Source organism: Cervus canadensis, chromosome 1 (assembly GCF_019320065.1).
Source record: "Cervus canadensis isolate Bull #8, Minnesota chromosome 1, ASM1932006v1, whole genome shotgun sequence".
Classification (NCBI taxonomy): Eukaryota; Metazoa; Chordata; class Mammalia; order Artiodactyla; family Cervidae; genus Cervus; species Cervus canadensis.
In genome coordinates this window covers 50,402,014-50,420,271 of record NC_057386.1, presented here as the reverse complement: position 1 = coordinate 50,420,271, position 18,258 = coordinate 50,402,014, and the positions used below count along the sequence as shown (strand labels likewise).

Here is an 18,258-nt window from a genome sequence, read left to right as displayed (position 1 = left end):
ACAACTTTATATATGCTGCTTTGTCCACATGTCCAATTACTTCTGAAAATTTTAAGCCAAAAGGGATATCTCTATTTTTAAACCTTTTGTTATGTATTAACAAATTGCTCTCAGAAAGTGTATTCCAAAGTATGTTCTGTACATCAATGAATGGGAATTCTTTTTTGTTGTTGTTTATAGTTCAGTGGAGAAAAGATAAAATTTATTTTGCTGATTTGGATAATATAAAGAATTCCCATGTAACATTTCCCAAGATTTGCTTTTTCATTCTTATTCTCTCTCCCCACTCTATTTCTGTACACACACACACACAGAGTTTATGTGTATATTTTTCTGAAGTGTTTAAAAAGAATTGCACATATATCCATTTGTCTAATAATACTTCAGTATATATTTCCTAAGAATGAGAATAGTCTCATATGGTATCCAGAGTATAGTTATCAAATTTAGGACATTTAATATTGTATTGCACTTTAATATTTAATCCATATTTTAGTTTTATCACTTATCACAATGATGTCCTTCATAGCAATTTTTTCCCCAGTTCATTTTGCCAGCAGGAATCACATATTGCTTTTAACTTTTGTGCCACTGCTATGTTTTAAGAATATAAGCCAGTACTTTTAGAGAATATCTCTGCATTTTGGGTTTCTGTGATGTTTCCTCTTGATTAGATTCCAGTTATACCTTCTTTTTGTGTGTGGCTAAAATAGAAGATAGACTTTTTTTCTTGAGGTATAGTTCACCTTTTAGAGATATGTTTATTTATTAGCAGAAAAAAATTTAACAGCCCTATTAGATATAGTTAATATACTATAAAATTCACCCTTTTAAAGTGTAGCTCAATGCATTTTGGTATATGCAGAGCTGTGCAACCATCACAGCTATCTAATTTTAGAACATTTCTATCACCCCCAAAAGAACTTTCATACCCGTTCACCATCATTCCCCATTGCACCCTCCCTGTAGCCACTAACAACCACTAGTCTGCTTTCTGTCTCTATGGATTTGTCTTCTTTGGATACTTTATATAAATTTCATACAATGTGGTCTTTTATGTCTGGCTTCTTTCACTTAGCATAGTATTTTCAAGGTTCATCCATGTTGTAGCACGTACCAGTATGCTTTTTGTGACTGAATAATTTTGCATTTTATTTGTATACTGCATTTTGTTTATCTGTTTATTCATTTAAGGACATTTGGACAGCAGAAGTATTCTTAAAGCTCTGAAGTTCATAATTTCAAAGTGATTATTACTTCACTACTTTAAGATGCCTTTTTTTTTTTTTTTTTTTTTGGCGCCATCCTTCACAGTTTGCAGGAAAGCCCAGAATCCTGACCACTAGTCCACCAGGGAGGTCCTAGGACTCATTCTTTAAGAGCTTGGAGTAATTACACAATAACTTTCATTTATATCATGGTAAACCCAACATTTTTGCAGAAGGAGTTTTAGTTATTTTATAAATATTTTCTAGTGCTGCAAATTCTGATTTTGGGATGTTGAACAACTGGTAAGCCAATATGTCTATTTACATTTGCCTCAAGGTGTGTAGTAGATAATGTGTAAGATGTGTAATAGTCTGTAAAGCAATGTTGTCTGACAGAACTTTCTGTAAAGATGAAAATGTTCAGTCTGATATAATAGTTGCATGGTTGTTGAGTACTTCAAATGTGGCTAATGCTGTGGAAGAACTGAATTTCTAGTTTTAATTAGTTTTTAAAAGCTATATGGCTAATGGCTGCAGAATTGAATAGTGCACCTTTAATAAAAAGGTGTTGGTGTAAGTAAATATCCCACTTGATAAAGATTAAACACTTGGTAGTATGTAAAGACAGAGAAGGCAATGGCACCCCACTCCAGTAGTCTTGCCTAGAAAATCCCATGGACGGAGGAGCCTGGTGGGCTGCGGTCCATGGGGTCGCTAGGAGTCAGACACGACTGAAGCGACTTAGCAGCAGCAGCAGTATGCAAAGAGTATTATTCAACGTGTTGTAGATGCTAGTTAGACATATATTTCAGTTAATTACCAATTTAAATTCCTGCTTAGCTTGTTCTGAAATACCTGGAGTAAGGTAACACATGGAAGACCACTGTGGCCTTCAGAGGAGACTAGAGGATGGTGCTGTCATCCAGTTTGTGCCTGACTGAGATCTAGATCACAGATTTCTCCTTTGTAGATGAAAACTTTAGGGTGCTGATCACTATGGTGGGAACAGCCAAATAGCCTTTTCTTCCTCAGTTTTCTTAAAGAATTGGTGGATTTTTTAGATCTTTTCTCATTGCTTTTTTAGAAGTTCTTTACCAGTTTCAGCTTGCAGTAGTATCTGTCTTATTTCTGGAGAGAAGCTGTATATTGGAACAATATTTAAAATAACCGTTTCTGGAGAATTTTGGATGAGAAGGTGCCAGACAATCTGACTTTTACTGTGTTCAGTTAGCCTTAAACACTTTTTGTCTCTGCTTTCAAATTGCTATCTTGTGGGACTTCCCTGGTGGTCCATTGGTTAAGAATTGACATTCCACTGCAGGGGGCACAGATTTGATCCCTGGTTGAGGAACTAAGATCCTACATGCTACATGGTGCAGCCAAAAAATAAATAAATAAAAAGATAAGATTGCTATCTTTTTAAATATATTATCTTTTCTGTAGGCCACTATACGTAAGTTCAGTTCAGTTCAGTCACTCAGTTGTGTCTGACTCTTTGCGACCCCATGAATCGCAGCACACCAGGACTCCCTGTCCATCCAAAGAATTAGCAATATCGTTAGCCTTGAGGCCATCGGTGAGTAAGACAATACCTGTATCTGTATTATCTGAACAGTCTAGTATAGTTATAATTTGGAGTCATTTGATCTGTTACTGGATTTTATTCTTTCCTAGTTCTCTTAATTATACTGTGCTCTCTATATGATTTTAGGTCTCCTCTCATTCTTTGCCTCAGTTTTCCTTTTTTTCCTGTAAAATCATAAATGGTAATATTGTCTCTCCCCTAACAGTATAAACAATGAGTTAATTTTATTAAGGATTTTATTTTATTTTATTTTATTTTTTTTTTTAGGATTTTATTTTTTAATTTGGCTGCACCACGCAGCATGTGGGATCTTAGTTCCCCCACCAAGGATCAAACCCGTGGCCAAACTGCATTGAAAGCACAGAGTCTTAACTACTGAACTGCCAGAGATTTATTAATGATTTTATATTCCTTTGAATAAATATATTCTAGAGAGGCAATAGTGGTAAAGAATACAGATTCCCTTGTTTCCAGCGCTCCTAGTTATTAAGTTTTTACACATGGTGTCTTTAGACCTTCTAGTTTTGGGGGGAGACTCACCTAATTTTCTCACATTTTGCTTTTGTAGGTAATTTTAACCAATCAGATGACAACAAAGTTTGATAGAAATCAGGCCTTGCTGGTTCCTGCACTGGGTAGGCAATTAATCCAACATTTGTAGTTACATTTTTTCTCCCTCTTTGGTTTGATGCTTGTTAGGTATTGTAAGTTCCATGAAAGCAGAGAAGACTGTCTCTTATTTGCTGATAAATCTTAGTGTGGAACACAGTGCCCTGAGATACTGACTCATCCTTTCAATTGTTTAACATTTTTTGAGCATCTACTCTCTGGCAACTCTTGTATTAGGTCCATAGTGTATAAATATTCATAAGATGATTCTTGTTCTCTTATTTGTGATTTCTTAAGAAATCACACACTCTTAAGCAAGAGAAGGGGTGAATCCATTTAAATACAAATCACACTAAGGTTATGACTCTGTTTCTAACCTTACTCTTGGTTTTATTAGGACACAGTGCTTCAAGATTTATTTCTACTAAAATCTTTAAGAATATTCTGTCAGAGGTTTTGCTTTTCTTCTGGTGGTCAAAATATGTCAGTAAGCCTGTTGATAAGGAAGACTGACAAATAGATTGACTCAGTAAAGTCTTCTGAAAGCAGGTAGAGGGTAGTGACAATGCTCTCCAGTATTTCCACAGATAGGTAAAAGTCTATTCATTTCAGGATGTGAGCCTTTACCTGGTTTTTTGAAACCAAATATACTTCCATTATGTTAAATTGAGTAAAGTAAAACTGTTTTTGGTCAGCGGCGTTCTGAGAGACTTACAATCTAGTCAGTTATCCTGTTCTTTTTCCCTCAGGGGAAAGTTGGGGACACGCTGCTACAATACGGCTTATCTTTCATTGGGACCAAAAGCAAAGGTCAGTATAGAAACAGGTTAGTAATTCTAAATATTGGGTAAATTATAGTGAACAGTTATCAGTTCCTTAGAGTGAGATGAGATCTACAGTGCCCCATGAACTAAAGCTTCTGTTGCCTTCATCACCTAAAACAGGCATAAAAACATGTTCTTATACTGCACAGTTAGCTACATAGGAAGTTCTTTGGAATATTTAAATGATGGGGTGCACCTGAAATGAGTAGGTGGCCAAAGAATGCCACCTTCTAAAGCTCTTTGAAATCAAGTACCATTTATTAACCATGCAGAGGGAGGTGAGTACTCTGTGTTCCTGGAGTGGATTGAAAGAAGAGTAAAATCAGGACAAAAGGAAAACTTTTGAGGTTAGCTTTAGGACTTTAATTTATGTGGAAAATAGGATGGTTTTTCTTCGTTTCTTAATATATTTCTTGTATGAAATTGTGTCTATTTTTGTTTTCTTTTATATTTCCCTACCCTACTTTTGTTATCCAGTTACTTACTTGCCTTTCACAAGTATTGTTCTTAAAAATAAAACTATGGCAGCATGAAACCTTTGTGTTTGTTTTTAAAGCTACTAAGCAAGTGAACAAACCACTTTTCATTTTCTTCAAAATAGGCATTTGAAAGCTATGGAGTCGAGAAATGTCAGATTTATGCCAGCCTCTCTGCTTTGAAATTAATTGGCATAACCAAGAGAACTTGGTTTGGGAATGCTCCAATAAAATGAGTAAATTGAGACAGCATGTGAATAAAGAAAAAAAGGATTGCTTTAACACATACTGGGTTTGGTCAGATATAGTATTTCTTTATCTGCATTTCTTCATTCTTGTACAAAGTGAAAAAAATCAAGCCTGACCAAGTTAGGTCTTACTGACCCCGAGCCCATAGCAGAACTGATTACATTTCTGTACATCTTTTGTAACTAGTTCATGCAGTTTGTGTTTCTTTTAAAGATGGCATTTCCAAAGAGTTCAGGTAACTTTTCCCCCCCATAATACATAGTGCTTTACCATCAACTCCCATCCCCCCAATTCTATAAATAAGTCATTGTATACTGAATTCACAAAAGCAGTTCTTTTCTCAGCAACAAACCCTATTGTAAAGATTTGGCAACAGTTCTCCAGATGAGAGTCTTTTGAACGTATTGTTTATATTTTTCCAGATTGAGGTTTTCTGTAAAGTACATCTCACTATTTAAATGTTTTTAGAAACTCCCCCTGAGCAAGTGTACTATAGTGGTCTTCTTCTACTATTCTAGTATTAAATACTCAATAACAGAATACATCTAAGAAGCAAGAAAAATAGGAGTAAAGAAAGATGCTTCTTTCATCTTTTTCTTTGTTTCTTTCATCTGTTTATGCACTCATCACAAGGAGAAGTTTCCCTTTGTCAAATCCTAGAAGTTAGCATTGGTTGGAAAAATGATGCTTACTTTCTTCAGAGTTAACCATTTTATGACTTCAGCCTCTTACTAATCCTTCCCAAGAAATTACTGGTGTGGAACACTGACATTGAATAGATAGATTTAGGGGAAATCTACTGCTCTATGAATGTTTTTCCTGTATCTCATACTATTTTAATGAGTGCTTGCTTGTGCTAGGTATTTAATTGTGCATCTTATATACAGCATTGCAAATAACCCATTCAATAACTCTTTTTAACCAAATTTAACTATAGTGGATATACAATTTTATATGTTACAGGTATACAATATAATGATTCAAAAATTTTAGAGGTTATGCTCCATTTAAAGTTATTATAAAATATTGGCTATATTTGTTGTATTGTACAGTATATCCTTGTAGCTTATTTTATACATGATAGTTTGTACTTCTTAGTCCCCTACTCCTATACTGCCGTTCTCCCCCTCCCCACTGGTATCCATTCATTTGTTCTCTATGTCTATGAGTCCTTCAGTAACTCTTTGAAGGCTCTACACCTATTATCATTAACAGTGAGAAGATCAAGGCACAGGAAGATTAAAACATAGTAAATAGCAACTACCATTTTTTGAATATTAACTGTTCTTTATTGTGCTAAGTGCTCTGTGTGTGTATACATAAAATTTCATTTTATTTTACAAAGAACTCTATGACATAGGTACAGTAGCCACATTTTATAGCTGGCTTTATAAAAGTCCATTCCTTTTCTCCTATAATTGCTGTTTATTGAAAGTAATTATATTACTGCATTGATGGCTAGTGAATCTGAAGGTATATCTTATCCTCCTTTTAAGGTAAAAACCTTTTATGCTAAACTGCTTTTTCCCCTAGGCTGTGGATATATGATAAGTATTAATGCATACTTTGTTATAATCAGAAGAAGTTGACTTCATTTAATAAAATCAACAGTTTTATTCTTCATTGTTTGAAATTAGATATCTTTTAAGTTATTAAAGTTGCATGAAATTTTGTATGCATTTTAAAATATAGTGTGTCTTGAAAGGATGGAAATAGAAATTCATGCTGGGGGAAAATAGTTTATCAAAATGAACACTTCTAGCCTGAGCAGAAAAATGAAAACCTTGACTTGCCAGATTTATATTGAGATTGAACTTCAGTGTCCCATATCATGTCCCAGTCCCTGTGCTTCACTAGAATTTTTACCCTTTGACTAGTAACAGAATAACATTTCAACAGTTATTAAAAGAAATACTTTAGTCTCTGTCCTGTATATTGTGTGGGTTTTCCTCCAATTTGCATATTCATGATAATATGAGGCCAAGATTGTTCAGAATTATACCAGTCTTTGCCAAGAAGATCTGGTGGTAGAGTGGAGTAATATATCAACACCCCCACACAGTGTTTCATATGTGTCTCAGCTTTAGAGCACAAATTGTGCTTCTGTCTTGTTTCTTCCTGACCTAAACTATGTAGTTCAGCCATATGTTAAGCTTCATCTCAGCTGGGGCCATGAGCCAAGTGATTCTTCAGTTTAGTTTGTTGTTTTAAAAGATATCTTGAGATGCAGACATGAAATACAAAATTTTGTTTTTACCTAGAAATTTGAGAAAGATTTTTCCACCTGAATACATAATGTCCATTTGACTTTAGGATTCTTAATAAACTTGTAAATACTTCTTAAAAGCTTATTTCCTTTTTAATAATTTTCTCAGGAAAGTCGGATGTATTGGGTACCTTTTTGGACATATGGTGATATGAGGTGATTTAGATACTCATTTTTCAGAAGGTTAGCTAACTTTTGTTTTATTGGATGAAAATGTGTGATTTTTTAATTTTAAGGAGGTGCCTCTATTTTTCCTGTTTGATTTTGCATTAAAGATAGACAGTCAACCTTAAAGTATTGTAAAAGTTGATGATTTCACTCCCTAATACAACTATTCTTATGTTACATATTACTTTGCAGTTATTTTATTTATGCATACAGTTGCAATAACAAAGATGACATTTTGAATTCTTCTGTTTTCATCCTGAAAGAACAAATTTAAAAGCTAGTGAGTGGATGATGGTCTCTGATTACTTCTTTTTTTAATTATGCCTGAGTAGCAGGGCAGTTTCAAAACTGAGAGAGTAACAGATCATAAACAAAAATGGCCTTCTTAAATTATCTTTGCAAACAAATCAACGTTATATGTAAACAAATAATCTTTTAAGAGAGTCTATGATTTTTCTCTTAGAATCTTCATTGTGTACAGTTGTATCCATTTTTAAAAATTGTGTTAAAATATTCATAGCATAAAATTTACCATTTTAACCATGTAAGTGTACAATTCAGTGGCATGAAGTACATTCATATTATTGTACAATTATCACCACCGTCCATCTCCAGAATTTTTTCATCTTTCCATACTGAAACTTCATGCCTATTAAATAGTAACTACCCATTCTCCACTCACATCAGCCTCTGGCAGCCACCATACTACCTTCTGTCTCTGTGAATTTGACTAATCTGCTGCTGCTGCTAAGTCGCTTCAGTCATGTCCGACTCTGTGTGACCCCATAGACGGCAGCCCACCAGGTTCCCCCGTCCCTGGGATTCTCCTGGCAAGAACACTGGCGTGGGCTGCCATTTCTAGGCACTCATTAATATAAGTGGAAGCATACAATATTGTTCCTATTGTGACTGGCTTTATTTGACTTAGTGTAATGCCTTCAAGGTTCATTGCAGCAAATGTTAGAATTTCTTTCTTTTTTAAGACTAATATTCCATGGTATGTATATACCACATTTTGTCTATCCAGTCATCTGTCAGACACATGAGCTGTAGATTCTACCTTTAGCTTTTGTGAATAAGTTATATCAGTTCTAAAGTAATTTTTAAAAAGCACTTTAAAAGTTTTTGCTTGTAAAGTTGACCTGTGAACAGGAATTTGAATTGCATGGGTCCACTTATAGATGTATTTTTTTTAAATAAATATAGTCTCTGTATTTTCATTTTGGTGGTGGTGGTTTAGTCACTAAGTTACATCCGACTCCTGTGACCCCATGGATTGTAGCCTGCCAGGCTCCTCGGTCCATAGGATTCTCCAGGCAGGAATACTGGAGTGGGTTGCCATTTCCTTCTCCAGGGGATCTTCCTGACCCAGGGATCGAACCTGAGTCTCCTGCTTTGCAGTCCAATTCTTTAGCAGCTGGAGCTATGAGGGAAGCCAGTGAGATCACAATATGTGGAATTAAAAGAACTGGGGTTGAGTCCTAAATCTGTCTCAACTTCCTGCTCTTGGATAACTCAATCAATTCCTTTGTTTTTGAAGCAAAGTATTTGGATTTTGGGGGTTTCCTAGGTGGCACTAGTGGTAAAGAATCCTCCTGCCAAAGCAGGAAACATAAGAGACTCCTGTTTGATCCCTGGGTTGGGAAGATTCTCTAGAGGTGGGCATGGCAACCTACTCTAGTATTCTTCCCTGGAGAATCCCATGGACAGAGAAGCCTGGCAGGCTATGGTCCATAGGGTCGCAAAGAGTTGGACACCACTGAAGCAACTTAGCATGCATGCACATTCAGGTTTTTGATTGCAGAGGGATTGGTATGTATTGTTCAAGGGTCAGCTATATTTGTTGCTGTTATGGTATTTGAGCATAGTTAATAAGAACCTAGATGTTCATCAGCAGACGAATGGATAAGGAAGCTGTGGTACATATACACCATGGAATATTACTCAGCCATTAAAAAGAATTCATTTGAATCAGTTCTAATGAGATGGATGAAACTGGAGCCCATTATACAGAGTGAAGTAAGCCAGAAAGATAAAGACCAATACAATATACTAACGCATATATATGGAATTTAGAAAGATGGTAATGATAACCCTATATGCAAAACAGAAAAAGAGACACAGATATACAGAACAGACTTTTGGACTCTGTGGGAGAAGGCGAGGGTGGGATGTTTCAAGAGAACAGCATCGAAACGTATATTATCAAGGGTGAAACAGATCACCAGCCCAGGTTGGATGCATGAGACAAGTGCTCGGGGCTGGTGCACTGGGAAGACCCAGAGGGATGGGGTGGGGAGGGAGGTGGGAGGGGGGATCGGGATGGGGAATACATGTAAATCCATGGCTGATTCATGTCAATGTATGGCAAAAACCACTACAATATTGTGAAGTAATTAGCCTCCAACTAATAAAAATAAATGGAAAAAAAATAAACTTAGAGAAAAAAAAATGTTTAGAATTTTATTTCTCAACTACTTTGAGCTTTCGGTTTTAGAGTACACAATAAAATTGTACCTAAACAGACCTTGTCCTGTTCTGACAATGATTTTTCTGAACATACTCATTTTGAAAGAATGTGTTTTCCTAGATTGTTTATATTAGTATAATGAGAATGTGTTCCTTAGTTATATACCAAGAAATTGTCTTAATGCTTCTCATACATAAAAAATACACAATTACCATAGAAAGTTTGAAAGACATAGATAATCAAACAAAAATATAACCTTTACCTTGTAATAGCAACTTAACTTTGTGGTTGTAGTCTTCTAGTAATTTTTCTATATAAAATATGTATGCAAGCTTACTCATAAATGTGGGATCATACAGCATAACTTAGACTTTGTATATTGTTAATATTTTCCCATCTCATTAACTATTTTCTTCCACCTTATTTTAAGTGTAAATAGTATCTTGTCATGCATGAAATGATTTATTTGAATTAGCCATTGTCTTTTTAGGTTGTTTTAAAATTTCAGTTATGCAAACAATTCTACTGTTATTATATGTAATAGTTATTACTTGCTATATATATAGTTGTTTTAAGGAAGTGTTTTTTATATTTATTTGCTTTGTGTGTTCTTAGACAACAAAATAATAGAATTATAATGAAAAACTATAAATTATGAACTCAGTCATCTGAACTAATTAATTAAGATCATGTGTTTGTGTATATTTATTTTTCCTCTAAGCAGGTTGGTGACATTGTACAAATCACCAAGCCAGAAGGAATCTACAGTACCATTTCAGATCACAGTCAGTATTACTTGATTAAAGTGGGATTTTGGTGTTAGTGGGCAGTAATTATTTGAAGAAAGCATTTACAAATTGCTTCTGTTAACTTCTGTAGGCAGTGAACATATTTGAGGACAGATTTTGATGTTTAGAACATTATCCCCAAAATAGTAGTATATATAAAGAATACTCTAGAATACAATTGAACTGAAATTTATTCTTAAGAACAGAGGAAATACTTATTTGTAGGGTAGTGTGTTCCATGTCCTGGGTAATGTCAAGATATTAAAGATTTTTTTTCAGCCGTGCCTTGTGGCATGTGGGATACTTTCTTTCACTTCTTCTAGTAAAGCCACCATAAAGTTTGTTAGGATTGACCTTTAGAGATTATTTTTATAATTCACTATTATTTCTCCATATGTGTATGTATAAGTAAATACATAAGAGATTCTAGATAAAAATAGTATAGTCCTGGCTTGGACACTCGTCTTTGAGGTTTATCCTCTTCATTCACAGTGGTTGATAACTTCTATCCCAAGAATAAAGTAGCTGTCTTATTTCTTTAAAGTATTTGGAAGACCAGTTGTTATTTTAGATGTTCTTAAAGCATACTTGTATACTTTTTCGTCTTGCAGCCTCAGGGATTTAGAGATGCTGTTGTTGCTACTGCATATTTATTGCAAACAGAAGGTTCATTGAATTCCCGGAAGCGATCGCGGGACTCAGAGGAAGAACAGGAATCCAAAGACTAGGCTCAAAGTATACATATGTATTGATGCCTATGAGAGATGGAATGTTTACAAGTAGTAGACTCTTACTTTAGAGTATGAACACACTATGGTGTGAATGAATTAGGTCTATATGTTAAGTGAATGGTGAATGAACAAATCAGGTCTGTATTAAGTGAAACTACTTAACAAATATGATTCTCTGAAAGAGTTCTTCTAAATTAGCAGTGTTCTATAGTTATGTGTGACCCTGTTTTCATTTTAATAACATTGAGTAGAGATATTACAGGTATTGTGTTTTGCAAATGTGGAAAGCTGATCTCATGTGGCTAATCTGAATTTAATATTCAGACTTTTTTTCCCTCATTTCTTTGCCAGTTGCCTAGACATTTCTAAAAAGAAAAGATTTTTTTTCACATTCCCATTGTGCTCTCCTCTTTAAATGTAGCTTTGATGACTCTTAAAAATGACCTATTTCTATTTTAAAGAAAAGCCAGCACCATGAGTCAGCATACTATTACATTCAGTTGATGGGTAGGATACAAACTTTAGATGACCACTCTGATTTTAGTGACCTCAATCCTAAAATTGAAGTCATTGGTTCATTTTTTAATGTTATTTTATAATGTTAAAGGAAATACTTAGAAGTTGTTATCCCATCTAGAATATTGACTGGAACGTACATCTTCCAGAATATTCAGGTTGATAAGCTCACAGTCATTTATTTCTGTATTTTTGAAACATGATGTGATCCAGCTCTAGGTGTATTGACATTTTCCTTTGAATAATCTTAACACTGCTTGAATAAATTAAAAATCTGAATTCTTGAGTGGTTTCAAAGTCTAAAAATGTTTTGGTACCTGGTTTGTCTTAGTACCTCTTAATTCATTTACAAGATTTACTTTGACTCCTGGAGAAGAAAATTATTTAAGTGATTGAATATTATATAATGTGCCAACCATATTTTCCAGATTTTAGTGACAGTTGGTATTTCCTGTCCCAGACTGAACACTAAATTCATAAAATTTTTAACATGTAGTTATTCTGTAATTGATTATACACAGTCTTAACTATAGTTTTGCAAAGACTTTTTAAAAAGCAAAAGAAGGCTCTGCTCGCCATTATACCTGGACATAAATCAGGACTGTCCCAGGAAAATCAGGTTTACAGGCGTCCTAATTATCCAAGACTAATTTCAATTGATTACTTTAGGATAACCAAGTAGCTATCTTATTTTTGAGGGCTTTAAGGCATATGTTTTTATTATAATTAATGCAGTCCTTGTCAAAATTGACTTGTCATTTTATATTCTGTCTACTCCAATCATAACATCAGGAGAGTAAGGGGGTTGTTAAATGATAAATATCAGTGTTACCAGTCATCAGATACTGTAAGAGCTCATTTTCTAAAGCTTATAACACTGTACTTTAAAAGAACTGTAAGACTCTGAATATAGACAAAGCCAAGTGTATTTCTTTTGTTTGCAACTTTTAAAATAAAATTTACATATCATAGTTTTTCAAAATTGTTGCTATTGCTGAAAAGACATTTATTTTTCTAGTTATGAACTCAGTCTGCTTGGGCTGAAATAACAAAATACCATTGAATTACACAACAGAATTTTCTCATGGTTTTTCACAACGTCCTAGCATGGTCTGGTTCTGGTGAGGGCGGTCTCCCTTGCTTGCAGACAGCTGCCTTCTTACAGTGTGCTCACAAAGATTTTCCTAGGTGGATGTCTGTGGAAAAAGATCATTCTCTCTTCCCTGTCTTATATGGCCACCAATCTTATGAGAAATCCACTCTTATAACCTCATTTAACATTAATTACCTCCTAAAAGCCCTGTCCTCAAATAGATTGGAGGTAGGGCTTCAGCATATGAATTTTGAGAGGACACAGTCAGTCCATAGCATTCTGCCCCTGGTCCCCCCAGATTTATGTCTTTCTCACACAAAACACATGCATGTCATCCCAGCAGCCCCAACTCATTCCAGCATCAACTCTAAAGTACAAAGTCTCATTAACATATCCTCTTGGGACTTCCCTGGTGGTCCAGTGGTTAAGAACCTGTCTTCCAATGCAGTATATGTGGGTTCAATCCCTGGTTGGGGAAATAAAGTACCACATGCCATGGGGTAGGTAAGCCCCTGTTTCACAACTAAGACTCAAGATAGCTAAATAAATAAATATTTTAAAAGATATCATCTAAATTAAAAAAAAATAAAAGATATCATCTAAATTAGACATATGTGAGATTCCAAGTACAATTTTAAAAATTTATTTATTTGGCTGCATTGGGTCTTAGTTGTGGCACATGGAATCTTCACTGCAGCGCATGAACTCTCTAGTTGTGGTGTGCAAGCTCAGTAGCTCTGCAGCATGTAGGATCGTAGTTCCCTGACCAGGGGTTGACCCCTGTTTCCTGCACTGCAAGGCAGATTCTTAATCACTGGACCACCAGGGGAGTCCCCAGGTATAATTCTTTAAGAGGCAAAATTCTTCTCTGGCTGTGAACATGTGAAACCTGACACGTGTTTCCAAAATACAGTGACAGGACAATAATAGAATAGACGTTCTAAAGGGAGAAATCAGGAGGAAAAACAGTGATGGGTCCCAAGGAAGTCCAAAGCCTAGCAGGGTAAATTCCATTAGATCTTAAGGGTTGACATTAATCCTTTTTGGTTTGATACTCTGCCTTCCAGCCCTACTGTCATGGCAGTATCACCCCACAGCTCTGTGTGGGGGTTTTGCCCCTGAACTCTGGCCAGAGGCCATCTGACCTGTTGAAAATGAGGCACTAGTCTTGATGACCTCTGAATGGCCCTCACGTTTAGTTTTCCTTCTTCTTAAAGAATACCTGATGTTTGCAGCAAAACAGCTCTCAAATTCTGTCAAATCCAAGAAGTCAGCCTTCCTTCATTTTGTCCTGTCTCTGCCCCTGACAGTTCAAACTGGCAATGATTCTGCTCTTATAATCCCATAAGCTTTTTATGGAGTGATGGTCCAGCCACACCCCTGATATCCTCTTCAGAACATGTTGTACAATTTTTTGCAATATGGATAGGCTGAGAATTTTCCAAATCTTTAGATTCTGGTTCCTTTTTGCTTATCAATTTCGTCTTCAATTCATGTATCTCATTTTGCATTTTACTATTAAGTAAGGAACCAAGCCACTCCTTCAGTACTTTGCTTGGATTCCCCAGCTAAACAGCCAGTTTCATTACCTGAAATTTCTAAATTCCATAAAGCCTGTGTCCTACCATGTTATAACAAGGGTCATCTTTTCTCCAGTTCCTGATAACACATTCCTCATTTCCGTGTGAAATCTTACCAGAATCACCTTTAATATCCATATTTCTAGCTTGCCACCTCCAAACTCTTCCAGCCTCCATTACTGTCCCAAAGCTTCTTGCCCATTTTAGGTATTCCTTAAAGCTATGCTCTGCTTCTCAATACTAAAATCTGTAGTGATAGTTTGTGCTGCCATGGCAAAATCCCATTGATTGGGTGGCTTCAAACGAGTTTATTTTCTCACAGTTCTAGAGGCTAGAAGTCCCAGATCATGGTGCTTGTATTGTTTCTGATGTGGTGAGAGATATCTTCCACGGCCTCTACTCACTATGTTCTCACGTGATGGTCAGACGTTGAGAGCACAAGTGAGCAAGCTTTCAGTTGTCCTTGTAAGGGTGCCAATCCTATCATGAAGAACCTGCTCTTATGACCTCTTGTGTGTGCATGCTAAGTTGCTTCAGTCATGTCTGACTCTTTGCAACCCTATGGACTGTAGCCTGCCAGGTTCCTCTGTCCGTGGGATACTCCAGGCAAGAATACTGGAGTGGGTTGACATGGCCTCCTCCAGGGGATCTTCCTGACCCTCGAACCCGTTTCTCTTACATCTCCTGCATTGGCAGGTGGGTTCCTTATCACTAGTGCCACCTGGGAAGCCCCAACCAGGTCTCCTGCATTGCAGGCAGATTCTTTATTGAATGAGCCACCAGGGAAGACCCCTTATGACCTCAGTTCAGTTCAGTTGCTCAGTCATGCCTTGACTCTTTGCAACCCTGTGGACTGCATCATGCCAGGCTTCCCTGTCCACCACCAACTCCCAGAGTTTACCCAAACTGATGTTCATCGAGTCGGTGATGCCATCCAACCATCTTATCCTCTGTTGTCCCCTTCTCCTCCTGCCTTCAATCTTTGCCAGCATCAGGGTCTTTTCCAGTGAGTCAGTTCTTCACATCAGGTGGCCAAAGAATTGGAGTTTCAGCTTCAGCATCAGTCCTTCCAATGAATATTCAGGACTGATTTCTGTAGGATGGATTGGTTGGATCTCCTTGCAGTCAAAGGGACTCTCAAGAGTCTTCTCCAACAACACAGTTCAAACTGAATCCCAGAGCTCAGTTAACCTTAATTACCTCCTAAAAACCTTGTCACCAACTACAGTCACATTGGAGGTTAGAGAATAACAAGAATTTGGGGGAGATACAATTGAGTCTATAGTAAACAAAATATGTACACAAATATAGTTTTTAAATTACATAGCATTGTGACCTTTTTGTAAATCTTAATATATCCTCATGTGTTCCACATAATTAAATTTTTCTATAATAGTTCTCAATGATTGTGCCTAAGGGAATGGCTACCCACTCCAGTATTCTTGCCTGGAGAATTCCATGGACTGAGCAGCCTGGCGGGCTACAGTCCAAGAGGTGAGAAAGAGTCAGACACAGCTGAGCAACTAACACACATACTTTTAAATTTTCTTTTAAAGTTTTAGTTATTGGATCTCCTTGCAGTCCAAGGGACTCTCAAGAGTCTTCTCCAACACCGCAGTTCAAAAGCATCAATTCTTCAGTGCTCAGCTTTCTTTAGAGTCCAACTCTCACATCCATCCATGACTACTGGAAAAACCATAGCTTTGACTAGACGGACCTCTGTTGGCAAAGTGATGTCTCTGCTTTTTAATATGCTGTCTAGGTTGGTCACCACAAAGGGCTGAAATCAAGGTGTCAGCAGGCCTGCATCCCTTTGGGAAGGTCTATGGAAAAATCTGTTTCCTTGCCTTTTCTAGCTTCTAGAAGCTGCCTGCATTCTTTGGCTCATAGCCTATCTTCAAAGACTGCAGCATAGCATCTTCCAGTCTCTATTTCTGGGTTTCTATTGTCTTTTTCTCACAGTGTCTCCTCCTGCCTCCCCCTTAAAAGGACACTTGTGATTACATTTAGGGCTCAGTCAGATAATTCAGGATAATATCCCCATCTCCGGGTCCTTAATCACATCTGCAGAGTCCCTTTTGGCATGTAAATTAGCATTTACAAATTTCAAGGATTAGATTGTAAACATTTGGGGGGAAGCCACTATTCAGCCCTTTTAAATTATGTGGCAACATGATTCAAGAAGTCATGATCCTTGGGTAATTCATATGCATAAAATTTCAAAAGCCCTGGGATATTTTACTGTTCTCTTAACTTTTCATAGATGATTATTCCCATGTATGAAACTGAAAGAAAAGAGAGGATGTTTTCTTAGGTTTTTGAGAGCTTTATTTATTTATTTTTTTTGAGGACTGTTACTTTTTCTTAATTATAAAATATGTAGTACAGGCATATTTCTAAAATAGTGCAGTTTGAAAAAAAAAACTAGTGCAGTTTGGTACCAGACCACCGCAATAAAGCAAATAAATCACACAAACTTTTATAGTTTCCCAGTACATACAAAAGTTTTATTTACACTTTACTGTAGTTTATTAAGTGTGCAAAAGCATGTGTCTAAAAATACAATGTATATAGCTTAATTAAAAATAATTTATTGCTTGGAGTAGGAAATGGCAAGCCACTCCAGTATTTGTGCCAGGAAAATTCTGTGGATAGAGAGCCTGGTGGGCTACAGTCCATGGGGTTGCAAGAGTCAGACTGGACTGAGTGACTTCCTTTCAAAAGAAAGAATGAGAAAGAAAAAAAAAAAAATCACCAGCTAACAGTCACATATTTGGTTCTGAAGGACAACTTACTTGTTTTCATTTCTGGAGAAGATCAGATTTTTCAGTACTCATGTATAGGTTTTCTCCTTTCCTTTAGTATTAAAGGACAGAGTTGAAAGAGTATTCATCTATATCTATGAAAATTAAAGTGCATACCAAATGCATATTCTGTCCCACAAGGATTGATTTATTCATGCTTGCACAGCCTTGTGAAAAGTGCATGATACGCCAGGCCCCTGTGGGGCACATTCATTCTCACAGAAAAGAGTAGCATTTCAGGGTCAGGAACTGCGGTTTCAAGGGGAGAAGTTCTGTAACTGACATCAAAAATATTTTGGAAAACAATTATGTTCAAAACTTAAAAATAAATGGGAAATGTATGCCTTAAAAAGACACACACACAAAAATACTTTATTGCTAAAAGAAAACTGTTGCTAAAACCTGCAAGCTTTCAGCAAGTCATAGTCTCGCAAGAGTTAACAAAGATCACTAATCATGAATAAACATAAGAAATACAATAATAAGGAAGCTTGAGCTATTGTTAGAATTGGCAAAATGTGGCACAGAGATAGAAGGTGAACAAATGCTGTTAGGAAAATGGCGCAATAGACTTGCTCAATGAAGGGTTGTTGCAAACTTTCAGTCTGTAATAAAACAGTATCTTTGAGATGAAATAAAATGAGATATGCCTGTAATTGTTCAAATATGCAAACACTTTTTTTTTTGCAAACACTCCTTAACTCTTTTTTGGTTTTACAAACATTTATCCTTTATTGAAATTTTTTTTGGGGGGGCAGAATATTATGACTTTGCAGAATATTATCTGAGCTGACTGTGGCTCAGATCATGAACTCCTTATTGCCAAAGTCAGACTTAAATTGAAGAAATTGGGGAAAACCACTAGACCATTCAGGTGTGACCTAAATCAAA

The 18,258-nt window shown here is 36.2% G+C and overlaps 1 protein-coding gene across 2 annotated transcripts in view; it reads left to right on the top strand.

Annotated features, from left to right (window-relative positions):
- RAD51C (RAD51 paralog C) overlaps positions 1–12,872 on the top strand; it is a 28,892-nt gene extending 16,020 nt beyond the window's left edge. For both annotated transcript variants that reach the window (XM_043482921.1, XM_043482925.1), the window contains 4 exons: positions 3,362–3,428; positions 4,152–4,212; positions 10,580–10,640; positions 11,255–12,872. In XM_043482921.1, the coding sequence (XP_043338856.1) occupies positions 3,362–3,428; positions 4,152–4,212; positions 10,580–10,640; positions 11,255–11,371 (306 nt within the window). In that variant the 3' untranslated portion in view covers positions 11,372–12,872. The remainder of the gene's footprint in view (positions 1–3,361; positions 3,429–4,151; positions 4,213–10,579; positions 10,641–11,254) is intronic.
- Positions 12,873–18,258: the final 5,386 nt, after the last annotated feature.